Here is a 25,492-nt window from a genome sequence, read left to right on the forward strand (position 1 = left end):
ACAACTGGACATCCTGCAAGAATTTGGAAGAAAAATACAAAAAACATACTCTCCCAATCCTCCACAGTGTCTCCTCTTCATTCCCTACATGCTCATCTACAGCCATATCAGCCATCACCATGGTCTACACTATCACTCTAACAATGAACTTGAGACAGATGCCAAATGTTTTACTGTAACACACTGAGTCCACATTAATCATCTGTGTCATTTTATTTTTTCCTGTCGATTTTAAATGTGACTGGGGTCAACATCACTTCAGGTTAATGTGCTTATTTTTTTATAGATATAGTTTTTGCAATCACCCTAAACTGTTATGAGAGCTTTTTGTTTATGATAGATATATTAATGTCTTGCCTGTTGATTGCTCAAACATGTTTAATTTTCTCCTTTAAATGTCCGCTCTGGATTTATTTGTTAATATGATGACCCAATACAACTGGTTTGTCCCTATTTTTAATGTATGAATAACTTATTATAGTAAATTGTATCGATGGATAAGAACTGGGATCTTTTTTTTCCTTTTTTAAAAGCATAATCAGACATGTATTCAATGCCGATCTTTGGTGTTTTCTGTTGAAGTTGTGTTTGTATAGTCGACACTGTTTTAAAGCCCATCTAGGGTCAAGCACTGCTGAGGCTATACATGCCATCATATGTGGCGTTGGTCTTCTGCTGTGGATGTGATTTTTCTTCTTCCTTTAGCTCAGTGCTTCAGTGAAAGTGCAGTTGTTAGTGATTAATAATTCTCTGCAGGCCCATATCATCCGCCCCGGAAGCCATTAATAACAGTCAACCTTAAAGGATCCAGGACAGCCTGTCTGAGCAGGCAGGAGTCCCTCCCTCTGATGATGTGAACTGCTCAACAAAGAGTAAGGAGCTGTGGTTGGATAGGTTTGTTCCTTTGTATCTGTTGAAATTTACAGGAATCCGTCTGCCTCAGGTGTCAGTGTTTGTGAAGTAGGTTTTGTTTTCTTATAAGAGTAGTGGTTAAATCCACAGTAGGTTTCATTTCATGATCAATGTTATGTGAGGACAGTTTGTAGTTTCTGAATAAGATGTTTCCTTTTCAAATATCTTTTGTATTTATCATAGGCTTGTACATCCTTGCCGAATAATTAACCAGGACACACACTTAAAATATGTTTCTTGTATTTAACACCTTTCAACCACACAGCTGCTTTTTTCTAACCAAATGAAACCACAAACATCAAATTAGATGATTTCTCAGAAAGTGCCACTTTGTAATGACTGCTATTGAAAGTGTCCGCTCCTCTAATATTTGCTCTGTTTTTGTCTGGCAGGTAGGCTACCTTATTCACTTGTAATAAAACATAACCTCATAAAATCATATGATGACCATGTTTCAGCTCGAAGCCGATTCAAAAAAGGGTGTTGCATAAAAATAATCTGTCAGTTGTTTTCTCCTGCTCCCCTGCCAGTGCGTTCCCTTGTGCCAATAGAAAGTGTGTTCTGACCTTCCTGGGTTCAGCTGGTCAGGATATGAGCCAGGCTCAGGTTACTTCACTGTTTGTTTTGTGATTATTGATTTTCTCTGCGGAATTTCCTGTAAGGAAAAACAGCCACAGTGAGCTGTAAGAGATGAACTGCACCACTCACCATTTCCCTGCTCTTTATCAGAATAATGTGAAACGGTAACACCGCTGAGGAAAGATGACTAACAGCTGTTAGAAGTGGGCATCCATAGAGTACCAACACACATGCTGTTTTTTTTTTTTAATAGCGGTGTATCCCTGCTGCTCAATAATGTGCTTCTGCTGCCCCCCAGTGGACAAAAATAGACAATACAATGACTTAATGACGACTCTAAACCTCTGGAACAGTCTGAGCAAAACTCAATGTTGTTGACGTACATACAGGAAGGAGGACTTGCCCACCCCTTGCCCATCAGATGAAGACAAACCAAGAGCTTTTGTTTCTATGCATAGTCTACACTTTATTGAACATGTGAAAATAAGTACAAATGGCAAAACCAGAAGAAAATGAACTCAAACTTTTTTCTTTTAAAACAGGCAAATAAATTAAGTCACCGTTTCAACAATTCAGCACAAGAAGCACGGCATGTGAATTTATTCAAAACTTCAAGTGACGACACTGAGCGAATCTCTCAGTCTAAATGTCAAAGTTATTTGTGGAGTTGCAGGCAATGTGGTAAATTCCAGTTAGTGTGAATCGGCCATTAATTCTCAATCACACGCAATTTTCTTTCAAATGAAACCACTCGTATCGCTGCTTCCCTCGCACCACTTAAGAGCTGGCATTGATGTTTGGGCTCAGAATTCATAACTTCTGGAGGAGGATTTTTCTCCTGCAACCTAACAAGCCCAACAGCTCTGTGCACTTCAATGACCCTTACTGGAATTTATCCTCAGAGAAAACAACAACAGCAAATTGTAGAAAGAAGTCATTGTTCCAACAGTTGATAAATAGATTCAAGCTGCTTCATTTGGTTAACATTTATAGTAAAGAACTATAGATAAGCTTAAGGTTGATTAAGTCGATCAACTTTTTAATCTACTCAACAGGAGATATATGTATTTTATCATTTAAACCACACACATGAAGTATCACAAGAAGTAACAACTATTCAAAACTGAAGGCCGTAGTGAATGAGAAAAGACTACCTTATACTTTAACAAGTACATACAGTATATGTTGCCATGTTTATTGTACATTTATGCAATATTTACATAGTTAAAACTTCTCTCTGGAGGCTTGATGGTGATGGGTGCATTTTACATTACAATCATTTCCACAATCTCTTCACTTCAGAAAGCCAAAGGAGAGAAGTTCTGATTCAAGAAGCATTAAATGCAATGCAAGACTAGGAAATGAAAGCATGGTGTCCACACAAAAAGCCAAGCTCGAGTGGTGCAACACATTAACTATTCTCCATTGTTTTTGTTCCTCAGCTGGAGGCTGAAAAATCCATAGTAATTCACTTGTCTTATGATATTTACAAAACCAGCTCACGCAGTGTGAGAGGTCACACAACCATGTTGAAGTTATCTGCTGCACACAGATTAAATCAAAACAAAAAGGAGAGGAGCAGGAACATGACACGAAGGGATGAAGTTGACAAGACAGTATTGTATTTACTATTCTAAAAGGATACAACTGTGCAACCAAAAGCATAATAATTTGTCCAAAAATGCCATCTCGATTACAGAAAGAAAATGTATCTTCTTAAATAGTTAAATGAGAATTCATTAATCGAGTAAGATGGATGTGAGATGAGAGGGGAAGGGACGGGGACAGGGGGAGGAGAGGAGAGGAGATCTTCTTAGTAAGAGCGGATGGCGGGAGGGACATGAGCGCAGTCCTGCTCATCCAGAGAGCTGTCAATAACGGGGCGGTACTCCAGGGTTACCTGTGATTGGAAAGGTATATTAGATATGACTGACACCATGAGCCTTTATAGTTAGAGAGCACACTGAGGAGGTGCGGGTTATACCTTGCCAGTCTTGGGATCGACGTAGGACATAGTGTGTTTCCTCCAGTGCTGTTCAAATGGCTTCTTCTCTTGACCCTGCAGGGGCTTCGAGTAGTCATACTCATCAACACGGTCCTGGAATATAGTTTAAGGAATAATGTTAGAGGGGTTAGTGGCTGTGGTCAACTATCTTTTTTTCTCCTTGGTTCTTCATGATTTTTGCAATCATCTACCGATACAATAGGAAACACAAACTCAGGTAAGAAATGAACAGATAGTGAAAAAGAAAAGCAAACACTGGGAGGAAGGTAAGCACAGAAAAAGGAGAAAGAGAAGGAGAGTACAGGCAGTGACAGAAAGGAGAAGCATGGGGAAAAAACTGCAAGAATAATGAATGAAGAAACGCATACTGCAACCCAGATTAACTGTGTTCACACAGACCTTGAAGTCCTCTCTGGCGTGAGCTCCCCTGCTCTCCTTTCTCTGCTCAGCAGAGTGGATGGTCTGGACGGCGTTCAGCATCAGATTCTGCAGCTCCAATGTTTCCACCAGGTCTGTGTTCCACACAATGCCTGGAGAGGAAGAGGAAGAAAAGAAAACACTTAGTGTAAGCCAGACAGGACAACAACTACAACTTGCAGACAGACGCACAAGGATCTGTAAATACACACAGAAACAGGGAGACAACTTGGTGTAGTACCTCTGTCGAAAGTCTTGACATCATCCAGGGTCTGGTAAACAGCATCCATCTTGTCACAGCCTTCCTTCAGGACAGAGCCGGTACGGAACACTGCAGCATGAGCCTGCATGGTCTGAATGGAGAGGCAGGAAGACACACATGATTTAATCTTGTACAAGTTTGTTAGGGACTTCGACACAGAGTCCCCTCAGGTCAGGTGATACTGTGAGGGACCTCAAAAACACAGCAGCAGCAGAATATGTCTTACTGCTGCATAGCACCTAATGTAGAGTGACTGAATACGACCTTTTGTAACATTCGATTACCTTTGCTCACACATTTCCAAATAAATGTCCTAATGCACAACATTAGTGACTGTTCTCTCTTTGTGTGCATCTTTGTGTGTGTACCTTCTGCATGTTGAGCCTGATCTCAGAGGTTCTCAGGCTTCCATTGGCAAACCTCAGCTTGTCGAGGTTGGCCACAGACTCCTCTCCTGCACTGGGCTGCAGAGGCGACAGTTTCTCTCCTGCAGAGAAAACAAAGCACCAGGGTCAGTGGTGAAGCAATGTGCACTAAAACTCTGATATCAGATATAATCCTGCCCTGTGGAGCATAATAATGTTGACAAAGTCGTGTTGTTATCTGATATCAAGACGGAAGGAGAATTAATGTTTTTCTGTACATCTAAATGAGCAGTGGAAATATGACAGGACATTTTCAGTCATGAAAGTTTTACTTTTGAATGGTTTTACGTGATACAACCATTTTTTGCATCATTAATGATCTAGTGTTAAATCTGAGGAAAAGAAACTTCATTAACGGAGGTGCTCACCAGGTTTGTTTTCCTCTGCGATGGTGAGGGCGCAGGCTCTGCCGAACACCACCAGATCCAGCAGGGAGTTGGCACCCAGTCGGTTAGCACCGTGGACGCTGGCACAGGCCGCCTCACCACAGGCATACAGTCCAGGAACCACCTTGTCCTGTCCGTTGCTATGAGTAATCACCTGATGGTAAAAAAAAATAATAAAGGCGTGTCACTCTGTTGGGGGCATGCTCACAATGGAGTACTTTATAGCGAGTGAGGAGGGAATGTGTGTGCATGCAAATATAACCTACCTGTCCCTTGTAGTTTGTGGGTACTCCACCCATATTATAATGAACAGTGGGCAGGACAGGGATGGGCTCTTTTGTGACGTCGACTCCAGCAAAGATCATGGCCGTCTCTGAGATACCGGGCAGCCTTGTGGCCAGCTGCTGAGGAGGCAGGTGGTGAAGCTGCAGGTACACGTGGTCCTTCTCTGGACCGACACCTCTGAAGGAAGAAGGACAGACCAGAATTAAAAAAAAAAAAAAAAAAAAAAAAAGCAACACCAGCATCTTACTTAGCTGTTTCAACTTTGCTACTTCGAGAGAAAGACTTTTCTAGACCAAAAAAATTAGCAAACTTACATCTCACAGACATGCATGCATATCCAGTCCATACCTGCCCTCTCTGATCTCTATGGTCATGGAGCGAGACACCACATCTCTGGAAGCCAGGTCCTTGGCGTTGGGTGCGTAGCGCTCCATGAAGCGCTCTCCCTCACTGTTGATGAGGATACCGCCCTCACCACGGCAACCCTCTGTGATCAGGCAACCAGCTCCATAGATCCCTGTAGGGATTCACACGAGATCGAGTTTTTATTTATGAACAATAAAAATCAAATAGATGTTAATACTTGTGTCATAGTAGGATCACTTTGATCCCAGTTTTAAGTGAGATCAATCCTCCGGGTTACTATGGTAACATACAGTAGACATCTAACAGGCTATTTGATCCAAATGTTGATGAATGAATAACACACGTACAAGAGTGGTTATAGGGTAAATTATTAAATAACAGTTATCTTTATAAAGACAATACTTGATAGTAATCCTAAGAATGATTAATGTAACAGATTTAAATAACATTCCTATCAATGAAGCATAAGGTCAACATTGTAACATCCTCAAAGCTTTATTGCTATTATTGTTATGGCACCATACTGACACAATTCTCCAGAAATCCCATCGAGCAACAGAAGAATGTGTTGGTTCTACCTCTCAATTTATTTTTAGCAAGGTATAAAAACATTGGAAATAAGGTTCTTTCTCATATAATACTCTTGAAATGCTGACATAGTTTTACATTGCCCCATCAGCTTTGTTCTATTCTAGCATTAAAAAAATTATTTTGATTGTGTTTCTATTACAGCTTTTTGGTCATTGGTCGGTGTTGTGAGTTTATGCAAGAGTGTGCTCGACATTTGGTGATTGATAAAGTCTATAATCATCTGAATCTATAAGCTGAAATCTTCACAGTCAAATACATTTTTAGGTACCTGAAATATTTTTAGCAATGTAAGGTATGCAGCATTTATCCAACCATGTACTTGAAACAACATGTGAAGTTAGTGCATCATATAGAAAAAGGCGAGACAAAAAAAATCTGCACATCAACTCAATGACCTGTGGCTCAGCCTGTGGGACCCTCCCATTGGCCACATCAGTGGGCTACTCCATACAGTCTGGTGTCAAATGTCCAGCAGGAACAAAAATAAAAATGACCCCTTGTCTTTATGCAACCGAGATCCATTTTTAGAGCTCAATGTAAACAGCCTAACCTGAACAGACTCGTGGATCAACTTGATTTAAGAATCGAGCACTACAGACGTACCTCAGTAACTCAAAAGTCCTTTGGGAGTAAATTAACTAGATGTGTTACTGTCTCGTATAATAAATGGAACAAAAGGACTTGTTTGTTCATCATCTCTCATCACTTGAGCAGCAAGTTGTTTATGGATTCAACTAAAGATAATTAGTGTTTACATCTTATAATTTATCTTAATTCGTCTGTAGTGACATTGAAACTCAACGAGGAACACAGAATGACATTAATCACATGGCCGAAGAACAAACAGACAGAGAGGGAAACACAGTTCCCACTAATCATACACTGTCTTATCACATCATTATGGCTAGATAATACAATTGTGGACTTTGAACTGTCACTGATAGAATACCTCTATTAGTTCAAATTACTATAAGTGACAAAGTTTTCAAGCGCTGTCTGTCAAAACAAGATACTAGTTTCTCTCTGCTTCTTTAATGCTTCAGTAGCAGAACTACCGTCTGACTTTAATAAGTTTCTTTCTCTCACCGGTGGGATGGAACTGTACAAACTCCAAATCCTGGCAGGGCAGTCCAGCTCTGGTCACCATTGCATTTCCATCTCCTGTACTAGTGTGGGCAGATGTGCAGCTGAAATAGGTTCTTCCATAACCCCTGGAAGGAAACAGACCTTGTTTATTAAACAAAGAAACACAGATGAAGAAATGTTGGTGGTCTCAAACCAACTCTCTATGGTAATGACATCACAGAGCAGTGAGAGTGTGGCCTACCCAGTAGCAATGACAGTATTCTTGGCTCTGAAGCGGTGAATAGATCCGTCCTCCATGCAGAGAGCAATTACTCCTTTACACTCTCCATTTTCCATCAGCAGGTCCAGGGCAAAGTACTCCACAAAGTAGCTGGTGTCATAACGAAGCGACTGAGCAGAAGACAGAAGGGCAGAAGAATAACGTGAAGTGCAACTAAATAGTTTGCCACAGAAGAATTGGTTTCTTTATGCGTAGACTGAGTCAGAAAAAAAAAAAAAAAAGTAGGAAAGTGTGTGTGTGTGTACTTACCCGTCCATAAAGTGTATGCAGTAGAGAATGTCCTGTTCTGTCTGCTACACAGCAGCAGCGGTGAGCCTGGCCTCCTTTTCCATACTTGAGACTCTGACCTCCAAAGGCCCTCTGGTAGATCTTCCCATCTTCGGTGCGGCTGAACGGCATGCCAAAGTTCTCCAGCTAGGACAAACGTGAGAGAAACATGAGCTTATAATGTGCTATTATTGTGTGTTGATAATCCTGGGTGGGAGAGTAGGGATTTGATTTATAATTTGAGCCAGTTCATCTTTGACCTTTAGGCACCATAACCCTATTTAACCTTTTTTCTCAAATGTATCAAAATTAAATCTTGCCTTGCAAACTTAATCAGCAAGTGTTAAAAAAAAAATCATCTTCATCTTCGTTACTGGTTTTATTGATTAAGACAATGTAACAGTGTAATTTACGTGTTAATGTCACTGTCAGGAAAGTGATGACTTGATGCTGTCAGGTGATTTGCTGTGATGATGTGATTTTGATTCAAAATATATGCAATTATTTTTCCAAAATTTCAAGGGGTTTAAAAGCCGAATCCACCCAAGATAAATAAGGCAACTGTTTTCTTTTGGGAGTTTTTCATAACGGTATGTTGTATACTTAACTGGTTCATGTTTTTACTGGTCAAAGCCCAGTTTTTGCCAGCTAACCTTACCACTGGTGTGTATGCGTATGTGAGATCTTACCTCCACTACAGCTGCAGGAGCCTGCTCTGTCATGTAGTGAATAGCATCCTGGTCTCCCAGCCAATCAGATCCCTTTACTGTGTCGTAGAAGTGCCACCTCCAGTCATCCTCCTCCATATTGCCCAGAGCTGCATTGATCCCACCCTGTGAGCCAAGTCAATATCCAACAATTCATTAAAAGATACAGCGCTACTGCTGATTTTATTTACTTGAAATCTTACATTGACATAACAAATCCATAGAATGTTTATTTTGTAATTCTACTTTAATACATACAGAAACATTTGAGCTTGCTGAAATGATTTTTCTCCTAACTGAAAGTGCAAAATATGTTGTTGTACCTGTGCAGCGACAGTGTGAGACCTGGTGGGGAAGAGCTTGGTGACGCAAGCAGTGTTGAAACCAGCCTCTGACAGGCCAAAGGCTGCCCTAAGTCCAGCCCCTCCAGCCCCTACCACCACAGCATCAAACTCATGATCCACAACCGGGTACTGAGTAGAGATCTGAAGACAACGAAGGATAGAAGTTACTGTAAAGACCAGTTTTTACACACTGTAAGCTGGATCTCGAATATCAGTCACGGAGTGTTGCGAGTTTGCATAATTAAAAGCAAATTTGAAGCCATCATGGTACATGAAACAGCAGTAACTTTGATACTGACACCAGATGCATAGAAAAGAATGAATACATACAAATTAACACGTCTACCTATGTAAAAAACTGTATCCTATCATGTATCCATATGAACTACCCTATTAAATACAAGAACAAATCAAACTCACATCATCTGATACTTTGGCACTTTTCTTGCCATAGATGGAGAAGTGAAAGTTCCTGGAGCCTTGAACTGCAGCAGCAGGGACCTGGCACAAAAGAAAACAGTTTAGATAAGAGTCGAATTTAAAGAAAAATACATCATAAAATAAAATACTTGTTTAGCCATAACATACACCGCTAATTAACATATACCGTTACGTTTATTCAAATATTAAAAGGCAAACTTAAAATCAGTCCTAGTAACACTCCCATAACAATGGATAATTGAGCATAAATATCACACAATAACATGTTATTGAGCAAATTTATGACATATTTTGCACTTGATGGTCGTTTAAATTGCCTATGGTATCATTAAAAAATTACAAACGAAAGTTATCTTTAAAGATATTTACATTTAATCTTTTTTGCAGGTTAAAATGCAGCAGCTAAAACTGTTATCCACAAGGGCAACTGAAGTAACTGTCATAAACATGTCGGAATAACTCAGTTACGCTGACAGTTTACTAAAAACATTACTCACAAAGTATAATGTGAAAGAAAAGCAGATGGTATAACTATATATTATGTTGTATTATGTCATAAATATATGCTATAATGGCTTTTTTCCATGGTGTCACATTGAAACACCCTAAGCTACATAACACTGGTTACGCAAGTCACAATGCGCCGGTTACGAAAGCTGAAGTGCAGCAAAATTCTTCCTTTCAGCAGGAAAAAGGCAATCGGCACGCATAATCAGAGAACGTGTAGATGAATGAAAGATTTGAAACCCAATTGTTATAACTCACTGCTTTTGTTTTAGATAGCACCCTCTTGGAAAGGAGACGGGACGCGGCACGGACACTCGCCATGTTGTCAGTAGAAGGACCGATTCTGAGGCAAGACGGAGGATCACATATTCTGTTGCACTGGACCAAACCACTCTCCGAAAACGGGGGTGTCGTTTATGTTGCAATCAATGGTTATACACAAAAATATTTACTGATGTGTTTTTAACTCTAAAAAGCATTTTATTTTGTTTAATATATCCAATTAAACATGCACAATCTTTAATTGCCGCATAAAATGGGGCTTTTGTATAAGGGGATTCCCAGGAATTACCCTCGGTCGTTGTAGCTGCCAAAGCATAAAATTGTATAATCTGGGTGTGCAGGAACAAATGTATAAGTGACCTAGACTTTTCATTCAAGGTGAGACGTGGCACCATATATTTAACAGACGTACACTGGCTTGTTGTCGGAATTACAAAGCTGTTCTGCTCTGTGTTTTTTATGAAATACTATAGCAAGCATGAACCAGCAAGCTAAATGTTAGCTAGCATGTTAGCTAATAGCTAGCCTTATTGTGGTTAGCTGGGCTGTCAAACTACCAAGTCACGTCAGACTGGGTTTGCTGTTTCAGTCTGTGTTTTGGCAAATGCTTACAAGCTAATTCCTAACTAAGGTTCACGTCTAGTTCTTATTTGTAACACCATTTCTAAATGCCACACATACTGTCCAAACATGTTTATGTTTTTAAATAGCTCATGGTGAATCTGAAACCATTTTCTTTTAGTAAGCTACTTAGTCAATGGATACTCTGACTTCCATTGTGTATGGGAAGAATACACAATAACTTTATAATCGTGGATTTGTGTTTATAACTAAGCCACTTTAAAGCAGTATATAACTGCTACTGCTGCTGACATTAAGCTACCAGCACCAGTATCAACAAAGACCTGGTAGTGACTCCAGTATCAGTGTTAGAAGTGTGAATGAAAAGACACTGGTACTTCAGGAGAACCATTCAGTCTGTTGCAAAATTTGAATATTCATCATAAAGTACATGTAAAGATGTATACGTTATTACTGATGTTGTGGTTTCCGTGTGTGTGGGTGTGTGTGTGTGTGTGTGTGTGTGTGTGTGTGTGACAGCAGTCTCCATGAACAACTTGAATGATCCTCCCAGATGGAACATCCAACCAGACCCCAGAGGAAGGGGGGCGGGCGCCAGTGATGGTAACCAATGGAACTATGCCCTGCTGGTCCCTATGCTCGGACTGGCTGCATTTCGTAAGTTACACAAGGAGATGTACAGTAGCAAGAAATGTTTTTGTGGATGAGGTAACAGGCACAGGAGGGCAACATTTGAGCTAATGAATGTATAGTTAATAAATGCATTCATGCAAGTGTGAGATCCACACTTTACCTTTGAAATGTGTGTTTTATTTTGTTTTGGTTTTTTTGCTTTCCTTTGTCATATTTGTACCCTTTTTTGAATGCTTGATCATTTTTATCCTCAGGTGATGCTATCGTCATGTTAACTTTATTAACTCTCTCAAAACTGGGAGCCCAGCTGGTGTTACAAAATCTGTATTATTTGCTTCAGTTGGTCTGCCCTTCAGGAGATTCTGTTGGTTGAGGAAAAGCATTACTTTAAGATCAATGTAACTTAAATATTTCTCACTCACACTTATTCTCTTGTCTTAACTCCCACCACCCCATCAGGTTGGATCTGGACCAGAGAGTCTCAGAGGGAGATCCAGAATGTCAAAGCCCAGTATAACAAGGATGTGTCCATAATAAAAAGTGAGATGGAGGCACGGTACCGGGAGACACTGACAGAGAGGCGCAAGGCAGCTGCTATACTAGAGCTAGAGCTGGAAAAGGAGAGACAGAGGGTGAAAGGGTATAAGCAGGCTCTGATCTCACAGAGCCAGCAGCTGATGGAAGAGCGAAAACAGCTACAACAGGTAAATTCTTGTATTGTCTTCCATTTCTGCTATTGTGTACTTTTCCCATTTAACCTGTAGCTTCTTCTCTATAACTCAAAACTCTTTTTCTCCCCTACAAGGAGCGAGAGACCTTGGTGGAAGAGAAGCAAAGGCTGGTGAAGTCCGGAGCTGCAGGTGCTGTGCTCCATCATGCCCTGGAACGAGAACAAGGCTGGTGCCAACGAGCCACAGCCACTTTGAAAGAACTTGAGGGTCTGCTTGTGGAGCGCCAGAATGCATACTGTTCCCTCATCCAGCCTCGAGATCAGCGACTGGAGATGGAGAAGAACATGCTGCTAAAGGTCGTCAAAGATCCCATCGGGGCAGAACTAGATCTAGAGTCCGACCTGAGGGATATTTTTAAGAGAGATAAGCACTGTGCAGATGTGCTAAACATGGACAAGAGGAAGAACGGAAGCCTAATGTGGGTGTATCTCAAGTACTGGCAGCTGCAGGTCACTGTCCAAAAACACAAGAGAGCTGAGGAAGCCTTATTAGGAGGGAAAATCCAGTCTCACACAAAGTGACAAAAGACATAGATGAGCTGGTGTTTTTCATTTGACTTAGAATCTTTAAAGTATGTGGATCAGGAATGGAAAATGCATGTATTTTTCACTCTAAGTAATTATCTTTACTTGATAGAGATGTTATGGAAACACACAAGGTCATCTCAATAAGATAATGTTAAGCATCTGAAAGCTCCATCCTTGATCTTCAGAGAAAAGAAGAGAACAGGTTTGTCAGGTTTACAATATAACTATAGCTTCAGAAGCCCCATATAAGACTCATTAGCTTTAAATTAACTCGGGGAAAACTTATAATGTTAAATATGCATTAGGATCATTCTAGTAATATCCATATTGGATACTCAATTAATGGTTAGTGACATATACAAATTTGTTTATTCCATTTATCCCCTTGGAAAATATTGTCAGAAAATCTGTGTTAATGTAACTTACATTCTCTGAGTGCCATGAATTACTGTTAGGTGAGTGTACTGTATGTCCGGACATTGACTTTTTTTTTTTGTTCTCTCTGTTTTGGGTATGGACTGATTGCTTACGAAACCTGTTCACCTTGTCCCATGTTCTTATACACACTGCTGAAAGAAACACTCTTTCTCATCAAGAAATTATTTAAATAATATAATTTATTACTAAGGGCACTCACAGAGCGCAGACTTCAGCTAAGGCCAATGTGAAACTGCACACACCAGACCATAAAATCGAATTAATTGTAAATGATCTGATCTGCCCCAAAATTTAATGGGTTCTTCCTTGGTTGGAAAAATTAAAAACAAATACATTGAATAAAAAAACAAACACAGGTGAGATCATAACTTGTTTGGTGGAGGTAAAAACACTGTTAAAGTAAAACAGCCATGAATCCAAATACACTGTCAACACAATTAATATGGGACAGTCATTGAAGTCTTTTATTTCCATGGAATGTGTTGATACTTGGCTCTAATATGTTGATGGCCTATCGTGGGAGACATTGATAAAGATAACAGTGGGAATTACTTTGTTTTTACCAACCCCTCTGTCCATGGAGTTTCCTCCATCTATTTACAGTCTGCATGTTGCCATTTATGATACAGTACAAGGCCTAAAGCTTATAGAATAGTTTGACTGTTTCTCATCACTGGTTCCAAGTTTCTAGCCTTCAGTCTGGTTTTGTGGGAGCCTCATAATGAGCGCGAAGGAGACAGGACTATTGCAGGTGCATGTGAATGTAAATTAGAGGAAAGAGCAAAAGAGTAGTGCTTAGTGCTGCAACATCTTATCAGATTACTACAACAACAACAACAACAACAACAAGAAACTCTTTCATTCACACCTCACACCTGTAGCCGAAGGATTATATAAATCTATAGCATTTTTATTTGGTTATCAAACCTTGTTGCACTGTTTTGTTTTGATATCTTGGTGAATAAGTGCTGGATGTAATGCCACTAACCACTGTGTGCAATCCTTCAAATACACTTTTGGTTGAAAAACTTCATGTCTGGGTTGTTTGTGTGTTCTCTTTAGAGCCTCAATAGTTTTGCTATGTTTACCCAAGTATATCAGCTCATTGGGGGTCCCTTTACAATGTTTGACCACAGGGGGGTGCTGCATAAATAAAAAAAACTTGCATGCACAGAAACACATAGACAGAACTGACACATTAATTTTAATCTACAGGTAAATTACAGACAAAGTGCATGTATGTAAAGTTATTTATTGTATTTTCTCCAACAGGACAATTTTTATTAACTTGAACATCATATTAAACTGTATGCAAAATTAAGTTCCAGACACATTTCATGTTAGGTATGGAAATCACTGACAATGACAAAAATCATGCAGTAATCTTAAGAGACCCAACTTCAGAACATGTTCATATCTACAATACCGCATATCATTACACATTTTCAAGTTATAGCACATACATTATTTCAAAATTTTAAATATAATAATTTAGTAATGTAATTATGAAAAAATGAATAAAGTGAATCTCTTCTATCATAAATTATCACCCCTCAGAATTAGAATACTGGATTCATTTTCCATCTAAGACTCTTGTTTGGACAATACTAAAATATAAAGTTACTTAGCAGATGAGATATCTAGTTTGACATAGATAACTGTCATGAGGCTCATTTCATCAGGAGGTAATTCTTTGTCAAAAGTCACAGTTTAGATAGTTTAGATTGTTCACGCAAATTTCAATTTACAAATACCAGTATGTAAATTACACAAAGATATGCTATGTTGTATATTCTCTGTATCACAGTTTGAGATACCCTTCCACTGCACCTCCTCACTTCACTCCCTCCTCTGCACGTGATGAGAGATCTCCCGTGGAGAGGACATCAGGCTCGAAGCTCTGAAGTTCACTCTGATTGGCTTTCTGAGGTCCTGAGTTGTGGCAGTCACTTCCTGTTTATACACTCCATTATTCACCCTCCGTGATGTGGCTGGTTGTTCTTCTGCGCACCCAAAGGTGGCTCTGGCATGATATGGCGCCCTGCTGGTTTTGAAGAAGGGCAGGTGGTGCTCTTTCATAGCTCCGCTGTGACTGCCCAGCTTCAGTTTCTGGCTGGGACTCCTCTCGACCATGAAGTGGACCACCTGTTGCTGCTTATAACTCTCTTTGCGAACACTGTCAGTCTCTGACAGTGTCAGCCTGAAAAACAGTACACACACCAGATTGATTATTAATCCAGCCTCTGCAAGAAAACTAAAGAAATCTGCAGCTTTATCACTCTTGATTGAATTTTTGACCACATCACATGTTATTCACCAGTGTTTTCCTTTAGCACTCACAGGCAACATACCTGCAGTGATATCACTGATCAGGTCGTGTAGTGCAACTTATCTGAAATTTTTAACCCAAGCAAAGCAGTACAGCAGCTGTTTTCACCTGTACTGTGTGTGAATCATGTGATTTTTCCCTCTAGGTCAAAATAGAGTATGTCCAACACCTTTATCTTAGGCTACAACACCATACTGAACACTACACCATACAAATTTACAAATGCTTAAAACACTTCACATAAACATAATGGAGTGAATATGGTAGAGAACATTGCAGTATTGTAGGGACTCATTCAAGAGTGAACAACCTACCTGTATTGTGGTCTTGTTTCAATGACCAGGCTCAGCCAACATGCTTGGTAGCTCTCTTTCTTCCACTGGTTTTCCTCGTGAAGTTCACAGTAGGAGTTCACCAGGTAGCAGCCTCCTCTGCTCACACAGTGCATGGCGTGATTGCGACAGGAGCGTGAACGTCAGTAATTTTCTGTCTGTGCCAAGAACAAACGTCCTTTTGTTTTTTTTTTGTTTTTTACCTGAGTCCTACTTGAGATGAACAAAACTCATGGGAAAAGAACGCAAGAAGCTATCAAATCAAGTGTCATCATCAATGTGTGTGTGTGTGTGTGTGTGTGTGTGTGTGTATCAAGTACTCTGAGATGTGTGTGTGTGAGTTAAGCCATGTCTTAAATATAGAGTCTTGTTTCTATTTTTACTCCTCTGCATCACATTGTAGTGAATGTAGTGAATGTCCCCACTTAAGGTATCCTGAAGGTTGGTTTTCATTTGAAAAGGAGCTTTAGCTTTTTCCATGACGTCGGCCAACCAGATGAATCCAGATGAAAGGTGACTGTGATACCCACTGATGTCATCCACTGAACTACTGAACTGGCAAAATGTTTAGTTGTTTCATGTATTTCTGGTAAAAAAAAAAAACTAAGTAGTAATCTCAAACATGATATCACCATCTGCACCTGGAAATGTATATGATTACACAGTCCTATCTAGTGCAAAGTGGAAGGCAACTTATATTTGCATTTTTAATTTTAAAAATTGTAAATTCTACATCAATATTTTCCTAAGAGAGAGGACATTTTGGCTAGTGCTCACTTTCTGACGCACCTTCAAAGGGCAATTTGAGGGTTAAGACTTGGTTTTAGGGTCAGGGTTAGAGTGAGTTGGGGCATTCAGTTGTGATGGTTAGGTTGTGTGTGTGTGATTGTGCATGTTTTGATAGAAATATGAAATGACTAATCTGTTTGAATAAGATGGATCCAAGGGTCATGCCATCAGAGTAGATATCCTCCCACTCCTCAGATGTCTCTCACACAGACCACATGTTGCAGGAAGGAAACAGCTGAGGGCAATCAGATCACTGACAGTAATCCCAACTCATTAATCCAAAGATACGTCAATTCCTTGGCCAAATTCACACTGATGGCTGCAAAAGTTAATGTTTGTGAGTGACATTTTTTTTTATTTTTTTTTTTACAAAAGTAATCTGTCATCACTGTCACCACTACAATCTGTGTGAAGTTCAGCAGAATGGTTTACTTTAATAATAGAGTAATACTTTAATAGAGTGATGTACAATGAAAGAGTCTTGATTTGAACAGATATGCTCTTTCTTCCTTTTATTGATATTTTAAAGATGTAATGAAGTCAAGTCAAAGACCTCGCTGTAAATACACTGGCACAGATAAACATAGCAGGATTAGAGCTGTAGTATCATGCAAAAGAAAGATATGTAGACTTTCAAATCTTTGACAAATTACAAGGTCATTTGATTTGTTAAAGCATTCTTACTACATTTCTGTAATTGTAATGATTTTCCAAAAGTGAATTGTTTGTTACTTAAGTGCTCAGTGAATATTTGAAGCTCCTTGACTGAACGTAACTATAAATCTTGATTACTCTTGCTGTCGTTGGGACTTTGGCAACCTGAATTTCATCAAACTGCGAGGGTGAAACTAAATCAGAGGGTGTATGATGGTGTGACCGAAGCAGTGGAAGGTATGCTGGACAGTCTGTTCCAGCGACACAAGAGTCGGTATTACATGACTTCAGTTTAAGGCTGAATCCTGACTAAGACATTGCTGTGGCAACATGAATGCACATTCACAAATAAACAAGCATCTCACCATGTTTAGAAGTAGCAATTAGTATCCCATCACAAGCAGACAATTTAGTAAATGCAGAATCTTAATATTTATAATGAGCAGGAATATCACTGTGACATTTATATATGTCATTTGTCATCATCAGTTGCACAGAATTTACATTACATTTTAAAAATCTGATTCCTCAAAGTTTCTCAATCCCTGATTATTTTGAAACCACATTTGTGTCCCTAATGAAGAGATTGTGCCTATTGTCCATGTTGTATTCTTAATAAAAGGAGGTTGTACAAAATGGTGACACTCTTACCGACCCACAAATACTTTTGTAAATGAGAGATGTCAGTTTGTGATTTTAAAATTTTAAATAAATTAATTTCACAGTATTTTCACTTTGTCATTATGCATTAGTCAGTGTAGATTGATTAGCAAAAATGGCAATTTTATTCACTTAAAATTAAATCTACAACACAATAAAGTGTGAAAGCCATTCACCTTTAACCAAAAAGAGACTCAGGAGTTTAAATATATATATATATATATATATATTTCACTAATGCAATCATTGCTATGCACATTGCTTGATCAAATTTTTTTTTTTTAATTAAACAAATTACATACATAAGATTGTTTTTTCATATAATGAATTTATTGTGAAACATTCAAATATACAGTAAATTTCTCTCAGACTGGCTTCAAGTCTGACAAACAGTCAAAAAATGAACAATGTCTGATACCAACAACTCCAAAGACTTTGATGTTGTGTTTTCTACCCATGTGTTAATGATATAGTACAGTATGGTCACAGACAGTGACCATACTGGAAAGTGAAAACGTTTCTCCTGTGATCAAACAAGCAGATCCCATTGTGGATCATGTTTGTGGAAACAAAACCTCTTCCTTTTACTGGATAACAGCCTGAACAAAATATGCTGTTCACTATGTCAAATAAACCATCAGTATGTAACTGACCACACCTGTGTCAAACTGAAGGTATATAGCAAACACAGCATCATTAGCTGAACCAGGCAGGCCTCTTTCTGGTTCTCTCCACTATCCTCTTATCTTTGACCTGCTGGCTTGGTGTCTCACCCTCATACAGCACAACCGTCTCCACTGTTGGGGCCCTCAGCGGGCCTCCTTCCATTGCTTGAATCTGTTGACGAATCAGTGAAGTCTCCTTGCACACCTTAGCATAACAGAAGCCACACAGGATATGTTTCTGCTTCAAGTGGCCACACTCTAGACACGGCTCAATGTTGGTCTGAGATGGAGACGGAGAGAGAGACAGAGGGAAGACTGTGGGTCAAACTATGTCAAGACAACACTAACATTTATACACGCCAATACTGATTTGTGGCTATTAAGTAATTTTCTTGTAAGATGAGATATACAGTTCCTAAGCAAACTGAGTAAGTCTCAATTAAACTGTTCACAAAAAAGTGTGTGGATTATTGTGATTAACTAGAGACGTACTGATATAATTTTTCTGACGTACTAATGGAACAACATGGACGTGTGCATTAAGTCACATTAAACAGCTGGAAATCATAAACAGAGCAATAAGTTGCATTCAGAATTTTTGACTTTATTGACTGAGGAAACACCTCAGATATTCTATTATATATGACACAGTATATACATACAGTAACTGGGAACTCTGTTAGGAACACCATACTAACACTGGGTAGGGCCTCCATTTGCTCTCTAAACAGCCTAATTTTTTGGCAGCATGGAGTCAACAACAAGCTGGAAACATTCCTTTGCTTTGTGACATGGTGCATTATCATGGTGAGAGTAGCCATTAGAAGATGGTAAACCGTAGAAGATGGAAAATACTCTGATCGGCTGTGGCATTCAAACAATGACTGTTGCCTCCTCCCCACTCTCCTGCAGCCCATTTGGCACCAACAATCATGCCACGGTTAAACTCACTGAGATCACATTTATTTTTTCCCCATTTTGATGTTTGATGTAAACATTAACTGTAGCTCCTGTCCTATCTGCATACTTTCATGCATTGCACAGTTGTCACATGATTGGCTGATTGGATAATTGCATGAATAAGCAGTTGTACAGGTGTTCCTAATAAAGTGCATGTACTTACACATGTATAATTTGATGGTAAACTGTTAATGCAGCATCAATCCAACTATCATCCGAGTAAACATATTGATAAACATTAATTATATGTTTGTGTTGAGTTTTGATAATGTCATTTTTAAAGCTTTCCTAGTCAGTCAGTACAGACAACCAGTATTCTACCCGAGACAAAATGAGTTAAAGTTGTGTTTTGGGTGAAGCCCCCTTGAGAGAATCTAAAGGAGGTTCTATTCAGCATACCTTGACTTTTAAGAGTTTGCTGTCATCTCTCCTTCTGGTGCGGTTGATCTCTATCGTGCGTCTCTTCTTGGGTACTGCCATCCAAAAGATGCCGTCCATGAGGCCGGGGGGCTGCTCCGGACTCTCCTGCTCCTCCAGCTGGTGGTCCTGGTCATCCTCGGGCTGGAGTTGAGGCAGGAGACTGGGGCCATTGACTGCCAGCGCTGGAGCTGCACCAATGAAATACACCGTTACCTTCTTATCACCGTAACCCAACAGTCAGCTCATTAAGGTTAGCTAACATCCAGAGCTCCAGGCGGTAAACTCACCAAGGTGTCGGTCTAGTCCCGCCGCCTGTAGAAGTCTGCTCTCAATATGTAGCAAAGAGCATCTGAGGCTCTGGACTAAAGCTGCTAAATTCATCATTTTAATTGTCAGCACGTTTCGTCTCTTTCCAACATGTCAGACAGCTCACGGTCACTGAAGTTTAGTGCGTCACTACACTGCGACACACAAAAAAAAAAAAAAAAAAAAAAAAAAAAAAAAAAAAAAAACTATACTTCTTCTTCTTCTGTTTAATTTCTGGCAGACAAGCCTGATTCTGACGTCTTACTACCATCTATCGGTCAACTGTCCAAAAATACACTGCAGAAATAATTCAACAAAACTTGGTGATGCTTTCCAAACAGTTTCCAAACCATGCCTATTGTCTATGAACGCCCCTGTTTTGTCAGGATAGTTTGAACTAAATGTAGCCTTTGCCTCCAGTTATTGTCTCTTATTAGTTTTACGTGCATAGATATATGTTTTTAAAAGATCTTACTTGTTCATGCTGTGACATTCAGTTGAAAAATATCAATGTATACGCTAAATACAAAAGGGCCCACAACAATTTCTAATTCCTGTTATTCCTTGTTGTCATTATTGTCTAGTATTGGTCCAATATAACTGATATGCAGAATAATTTGCCACTGTGTGATCTTTAGTCCAGATCATGCGAAAATTCAATCTCAGAAATCACATCAATACTAGAATGAGAAGTTTCACGTTTTTACTGATTCATTTCAGATTTGGCTCATTTGAGACTCACTATATCTATCTGGTCTCTAAACATCTGTACAGCCTGATAACATTTCGGCTGGTGGTTTGTGTGCAGTCTTGATAGGCGGCAGTATACACACTCTGAAGGTACTTTACAAATCTCCGGCCAACACAGCGTAGAAGAAGAAGAACAAGATGGCGGAACGAGGCTACAGTTTCTCCCTCACCACATTTAGGTAAACTTTGTTAAAATTATCGTGAAATTGAAAAAAACACATCTACTCATGCACCCTGTGGTGGTTGTAACTGTATACTAGTTTGAGAAAATGTTGGCGCAGTTTTCTGTTTTGATTTTAAAAGAAGATTTTGGGAGCCGCTGTAGTTGATGCACTGTCATTGCCGGGTAGTGTAATGAATCGGCTAACGTTGACTGTTAGCATGGCGGCTAAGTGGATTTTAAATGAAACGGTTAAGTGCCTTTACTTTTTCTAATAGCAATAATAAAAACTCCCTGAATATTTGGACTTTTGGGTCAATAACTGAACAGAATGAAGCAGGTCGATTTTATATAATAGATACTACTTTTAGCTAAGCTAACGCTAAGTTAGCTCAGATGAGTCAGTTGTTCTAGCGTTTGCTTTCAGTTTCGCCTTGTTAATTGTAAACCGTGTTCTCAAACTACAGTTGTTGTTGTTGTTGTTGTATGTCCATTTAGTTAAGTTTATTTCTAGTCCGCTTTTCAGCATAATAATGCAACATCCCGTGTTTCCTCTTGCAGCCCTTCGGGGAAACTGGTCCAGATTGAATATGCCCTGGCAGCTGTAGCAGCCGGAGCTCCCTCAGTTGGCATCAAAGGTAATGGCTCCTGGAAATCAGTGGATCATGTTGAACTGTTGTTGGTTTTGGAACAAAACTGGGTTACGGGTCTTTGAGGATTATTTCCTTGTTTATAAAAGGGGTGAAAAATGAAAGAAGAGATTTTATTAAGTTTGACGTTGGACCACATCAATTTAAAGTCCGATTGCTATCAGAGGATGCAACAAGACTCTCACTGGAAGAGTGTTTAGTCTTTACTTGCCTTTCATTAATGTAGGGTAAGTTAACACAGGAACACATGAATTAGATAGTTTCTTTATTGTCACTTGCTTAGTGTATTTTCTCCTGACTTAAATGTGTAAAACACAGTGCAGAGGGCAGTGTGACAACAAAATTACTTTGATAAATCTGGTACAGTGTGGTAAAGTAATACATGCTATAGTTTTGCTTTTCTGTCTGCAGTATTTTTTCATAATAGTAAAGGATGTGTCATTTATCTGGCCTAATATGTGGGCCATTTTAACAGACACAGGTGCAGCAACCTAAGCTTTCAACAGCATCCTTAAAGGCTGCGCATCAGTTTCATTTGTAAAATCACTAACTGTGATATTATTCTTGATTTTCAGCTTCAAATGGAGTTGTCCTGGCAACAGAGAAGAAACAGAAGTCCATTCTGTATGATGAGCAGAGTGTCCATAAAGTGGAGCCCATCACTAAACACATAGGCATGGTCTACAGTGGCATGGGGCCTGATTACAGGTGGGGACTATTTCCAGCACCTTACCTTTCTTTCCCAACTTCAGACAAGAAGTATCTATGTGAATATCTACCAAATGTTAAATTCAATAGAGGGAACAAGTGTGAAAAGAGGCTGCATGTAGACGGTTCACTAGCAGCTGAAAAAATAGTCCTAGCCTGTCTGTTGTAAATTGATATATTGGAGGTTTGGCATGTTTTAACCCTCCAACAAGCTGTACTTCATTTTTGCAAAGCAAGCCATGATGTTTTTAGATTGATGATCTACTTTCCAGACAGCTGTTGATATCTGGTGCCCCGGCACAAGATTTTAGAATCACCTGTTGGAAAAACATTTGTACTTTAAGAAACCAAATGTGGTTGTTAGTTTGTATTACTGCCAGGATAAAGTTTTTCTTGTGCGATTTCTCTTAGGTGATCATTTTTTGTTTAGTATTGGTGAGTTAAGTTTAATGAGCTGTTCACATATACGTATTGAAAAGGCTGGGACGGTCACAGTTTCATGCTTTTTGGTTGTGAGAACGGATCATGCCCATGTCATGTGGGCACAACATAAAAACAAATATTAAAAAAACACCATTCAGCAACTTTGTAGCCTCTGTATGTGAGAAATCCAGAAGATGTCAAACAGAGTTTTTATGAATACTTGACCTCACATATATCAAAAGCTTCATGGGTTGTCTTCTCCTTGCAGGGTTTTAGTGCGACGAGCCCGGAAGTTGGCACAACAGTACTTCCTGGTTTACCAGGAGCCTATTCCCACAGGCCAGCTTGTCCAGAGAGTGGCCTCTGTTATGCAGGAGTACACACAGTCTGGGTGTGTATTAACTAAGACATATGAATACATATATGCTTATAGACACATCACATTTGTATTTTAAAGGTAAGATGTATTCAGTCTGAATACTTAGTTTGAACCTGTCTTATTTTTTCCTCCAGTGGTGTGCGTCCATTTGGCGTATCGTTGCTGATAGCTGGATGGGATGAAGACCACCCCTACCTGTTCCAGTCAGACCCCTCCGTATGTTGTATTCATTCACTCTTTTTTATATTTGTTGAAAAACAATAAATGTCCTAAGGTACTGAGCTCTTTACAGCTCAATGTTTTATAGTAGTTTAATTGTTTATTGTCTTTGACAGCAGATTCATCCTGAATTACTTTAACAATGCACCACTCATTTTTATCTTCCCCAAAACCTGTTAGTTATACTCTTTATTATGCAGATCTTGTCAGATTGAAATGTGCTCAACCCTTACACACTCACTCTCAGCCTGCAGTCATTTTAAATAGTCTGTATGACAGAGGTAGAACTTCCTTGCTGACCTAAAGGGTTTCTTTCTTCTTTTTGATTGGCAGGGTGCATATTTTGCATGGAAAGCCACAGCAATGGGAAAGAACTATGTTAATGGAAAAACATTCCTTGAGAAAAGGTATGAGTTTACAATTAAAGGCATTTTTTTTGAAGAATGAAAATTATGTTGTAACCACAAACGTACAGATGTGGATTATCATAATATGGACTCAGTTTGAGGCACACTGCACAGATTGGTAGATGAACTCTTTCTTTTCCTTCTCCAGGTATAACAATGATCTGGAATTGGAAGATGCCATCCACACAGCCATCTTGACATTGAAGGTATATTGTTGATTATAAAAAATACGCAGAGTATTGGACTCTTTGGTTACACAGTTTTTCCTTTTTATTATCAGTCATTTACACTCTTCTGTCTCTGTGTTTAAAGGAGAGTTTCGAGGGTCAGATGACAGAGGAGAACATTGAGGTGGGGATCTGCAATGAGGCCGGCTTCAAAAGACTCACCCCAGCAGAGGTGAAAGACTACCTGGCTGCCATTGCGTGATCACACCCTGCCTGGTGACAGGGCTTTCGGCCACATTTCAAGACAAAGGCAGCAGCACAGTAGCCAACAGTCTCATGACACATTTCTGTAAACCACAGTTTTTCATGTTTTCTGCCCTGAAAACATGAGGGTGGGGACACATCATTACTATATTCATGATTATTAATGTGACATGATACCTAGACCAATTTACTTAAAGAGCTTTTTGAGCACAGCCTTTGTGTGTTTACAGCTAATGTAACTGACACTCACAACTACATTGACTAAACCCCATCAGTGGCTGTGAGATGCCAGACTTATGACTAATTGGCTTTGTTGTTAAGCACATGCCCTTTTACTGTGAAATGTGACCGTTGGCTACTGTGCATATGAAAAGGAATGTGGGCTCTGATGAGTGAAGTCTCAAGTCTTCCATTGAATCCTTCAGTTTTCTTCTTTCTCATTACTGTTGCAACAGCAATACTATTGGTTTACAAATCAAGTACTGCATTATGTATTCATTCAAAATTTGATTGCTTGTCACCAAATGTGACAAATGACCTCTGGCACAAAAAACTAATTCAAATGATGTCAAGGCTAACACCTATTAAGAGGCCATTAGACAAGGCCTTGGCCTCACATCTGACTGGTGAGTTATTCACCCTGAGCATTGACACATCCCCCTAAATCTCCCAACTACAATTAATCAGTGTCACTCTAACACACTAGGAAGGAGAATAAACATAAGGGAGCAAGTAGGAAGGATACAATGGAAAATTTTGAGAATTTGCAGTCAGGATCTGGTTGCCTGTACAGCAGTTTTACAAAATGTACTTTTTTTTCAGGCTAGAAACAATTCTAGAGTTTGTATTTTCTCTTCTGTAATCTGTCACGTTCAAATAAAAGATAATGATTCCAGTTTGACTCCTTGTATTAAATGATTATATATATATTTTTTAAATGGAACGTTAAAGATATTTTATTGATTAAAATGGAGAATGTATGAATGTGCTGTCAGTACATGGTTTGTGTACATAATGAGCGCGCGCTAGTGCACAGTTTGGAGCAGAGCGCGCTCTAACTTCAACTGGAACACCTTTTCAAATTGTATACGTATCGCTCCGCTTATGTTAGATTTAAAATAATACTATGACTGATGTGATTACGACAACAACAGTGATCGCGAAAATATTCTGCATCGTTAATGTGATGAAAATAAA

The 25,492-nt window shown here is 39.3% G+C and overlaps 5 protein-coding genes across 6 annotated transcripts; 2 read left to right on the plus strand and 3 right to left on the minus strand.

Annotated features, from left to right (window-relative positions):
• Nucleotides 1-1,931: 1,931 nt before the first annotated feature.
• On the minus strand, nucleotides 1,932-10,214 carry sdha (succinate dehydrogenase complex, subunit A, flavoprotein (Fp)). The gene is made up of 15 exons (XM_056381468.1): nucleotides 10,119-10,214; nucleotides 9,333-9,413; nucleotides 8,892-9,053; nucleotides 8,551-8,694; nucleotides 7,844-8,008; nucleotides 7,556-7,704; nucleotides 7,315-7,439; nucleotides 5,620-5,788; nucleotides 5,253-5,448; nucleotides 4,969-5,140; nucleotides 4,544-4,662; nucleotides 4,155-4,266; nucleotides 3,896-4,026; nucleotides 3,476-3,589; nucleotides 1,932-3,391 (listed from the first exon to the last, which is right to left on the minus strand). The coding sequence occupies exons 1-15, from the start codon at nucleotides 10,179-10,181 to the stop codon at nucleotides 3,305-3,307; spliced, it is 1,989 nt and encodes a 662-aa protein (XP_056237443.1). The 5' UTR covers nucleotides 10,182-10,214; the 3' UTR covers nucleotides 1,932-3,304.
• Nucleotides 10,215-10,449: 235 nt separating this feature from the next.
• LOC130172773 (coiled-coil domain-containing protein 127-like) lies at nucleotides 10,450-14,086 on the plus strand. Of its 2 annotated transcripts, none has more exons than XM_056381691.1 (4): nucleotides 10,450-10,520; nucleotides 11,244-11,381; nucleotides 11,817-12,061; nucleotides 12,163-14,086. In XM_056381691.1, exons 2-4 carry the CDS (start codon nucleotides 11,252-11,254, stop codon nucleotides 12,607-12,609), a joined length of 822 nt encoding a protein of 273 aa, XP_056237666.1. In that variant the 5' UTR covers nucleotides 10,450-10,520; nucleotides 11,244-11,251; the 3' UTR covers nucleotides 12,610-14,086. The 2 variants fall into 2 exon arrangements, with proteins under 2 accessions (XP_056237666.1, XP_056237665.1); XM_056381690.1 differs by having other exon boundaries at nucleotides 10,457-10,520; nucleotides 11,247-11,381.
• Nucleotides 14,087-14,289: 203 nt separating this feature from the next.
• On the minus strand, nucleotides 14,290-16,041 carry zmp:0000000930 (telethonin). Its single transcript, XM_056381692.1, has 2 exons — nucleotides 15,697-16,041; nucleotides 14,290-15,253 (listed from the first exon to the last, which is right to left on the minus strand). Exons 1-2 carry the CDS (start codon nucleotides 15,828-15,830, stop codon nucleotides 14,893-14,895), a joined length of 495 nt encoding a protein of 164 aa, XP_056237667.1. The 5' UTR covers nucleotides 15,831-16,041; the 3' UTR covers nucleotides 14,290-14,892.
• Nucleotides 16,042-18,125: 2,084 nt separating this feature from the next.
• On the minus strand, nucleotides 18,126-20,319 carry mrpl32 (mitochondrial ribosomal protein L32). The gene is made up of 3 exons (XM_056379655.1): nucleotides 20,150-20,319; nucleotides 19,842-20,050; nucleotides 18,126-18,762 (listed from the first exon to the last, which is right to left on the minus strand). The coding sequence occupies exons 1-3, from the start codon at nucleotides 20,244-20,246 to the stop codon at nucleotides 18,514-18,516; spliced, it is 555 nt and encodes a 184-aa protein (XP_056235630.1). The 5' UTR covers nucleotides 20,247-20,319; the 3' UTR covers nucleotides 18,126-18,513.
• Nucleotides 20,320-20,964: 645 nt separating this feature from the next.
• psma2a (proteasome 20S subunit alpha 2a) lies at nucleotides 20,965-25,190 on the plus strand. Its single transcript, XM_056381806.1, has 8 exons — nucleotides 20,965-21,097; nucleotides 21,640-21,716; nucleotides 22,304-22,436; nucleotides 23,128-23,250; nucleotides 23,373-23,454; nucleotides 23,791-23,864; nucleotides 24,013-24,070; nucleotides 24,177-25,190. The coding sequence occupies exons 1-8, from the start codon at nucleotides 21,057-21,059 to the stop codon at nucleotides 24,291-24,293; spliced, it is 705 nt and encodes a 234-aa protein (XP_056237781.1). The 5' UTR covers nucleotides 20,965-21,056; the 3' UTR covers nucleotides 24,294-25,190.
• The last annotated feature ends 302 nt before the right edge of the window (nucleotides 25,191-25,492 follow it).

Source organism: Seriola aureovittata, chromosome 7, assembly GCF_021018895.1.
Source record: "Seriola aureovittata isolate HTS-2021-v1 ecotype China chromosome 7, ASM2101889v1, whole genome shotgun sequence".
Lineage (NCBI taxonomy): Eukaryota > Metazoa > Chordata > Actinopteri > Carangiformes > Carangidae > Seriola > Seriola aureovittata.

Excerpts from the sequence above, each read along its gene's own strand:
- psma2a (XM_056381806.1), top strand. The coding sequence starts at position 21,057 with ATGGCGGAACGAGGCTACAGTTTCTCCCTCACCACATTTAG. Across the intron at positions 21,098-21,639 it reads TTCTCCCTCACCACATTTAG|CCCTTCGGGGAAACTGGTCC; the intron begins GTAAACTTTGTT and ends TTCCTCTTGCAG. Across the intron at positions 23,251-23,372 it reads CAGGAGTACACACAGTCTGG|TGGTGTGCGTCCATTTGGCG; the intron begins GTGTGTATTAAC and ends TTTTTCCTCCAG.
- mrpl32 (XM_056379655.1), bottom strand. The coding sequence starts at position 20,246 with ATGATGAATTTAGCAGCTTTAGTCCAGAGCCTCAGATGCTCTTTGCTA. Across the intron at positions 20,051-20,149 it reads GGGACTAGACCGACACCTTG|CTCCAGCGCTGGCAGTCAAT; the intron begins GTGAGTTTACCG and ends TCATTGGTGCAG. Across the intron at positions 18,763-19,841 it reads GCAAACTCTTAAAAGTCAAG|ACCAACATTGAGCCGTGTCT; the intron begins GTATGCTGAATA and ends TCTCCATCTCAG.
- zmp:0000000930 (XM_056381692.1), bottom strand. The coding sequence starts at position 15,830 with ATGCACTGTGTGAGCAGAGGAGGCTGCTACCTGGTGAACTCCTACTGT. Across the intron at positions 15,254-15,696 it reads GAAACAAGACCACAATACAG|GCTGACACTGTCAGAGACTG; the intron begins GTAGGTTGTTCA and ends ACTGTTTTTCAG.
- sdha (XM_056381468.1), bottom strand. The coding sequence starts at position 10,181 with ATGGCGAGTGTCCGTGCCGCGTCCCGTCTCCTTTCCAAGAGGGTGCTA. Across the intron at positions 7,440-7,555 it reads AATACTGTCATTGCTACTGG|GGGTTATGGAAGAACCTATT; the intron begins GTAGGCCACACT and ends GTTTCCTTCCAG. Across the intron at positions 4,663-4,968 it reads CGCAGAGGAAAACAAACCTG|GAGAGAAACTGTCGCCTCTG; the intron begins GTGAGCACCTCC and ends TTTTCTCTGCAG.
- LOC130172773 (XM_056381691.1), top strand. The coding sequence starts at position 11,252 with ATGAACAACTTGAATGATCCTCCCAGATGGAACATCCAACCAGACCCC. Across the intron at positions 11,382-11,816 it reads GCTCGGACTGGCTGCATTTC|GTTGGATCTGGACCAGAGAG; the intron begins GTAAGTTACACA and ends CCACCCCATCAG. Across the intron at positions 12,062-12,162 it reads AGCGAAAACAGCTACAACAG|GAGCGAGAGACCTTGGTGGA; the intron begins GTAAATTCTTGT and ends CTCCCCTACAAG.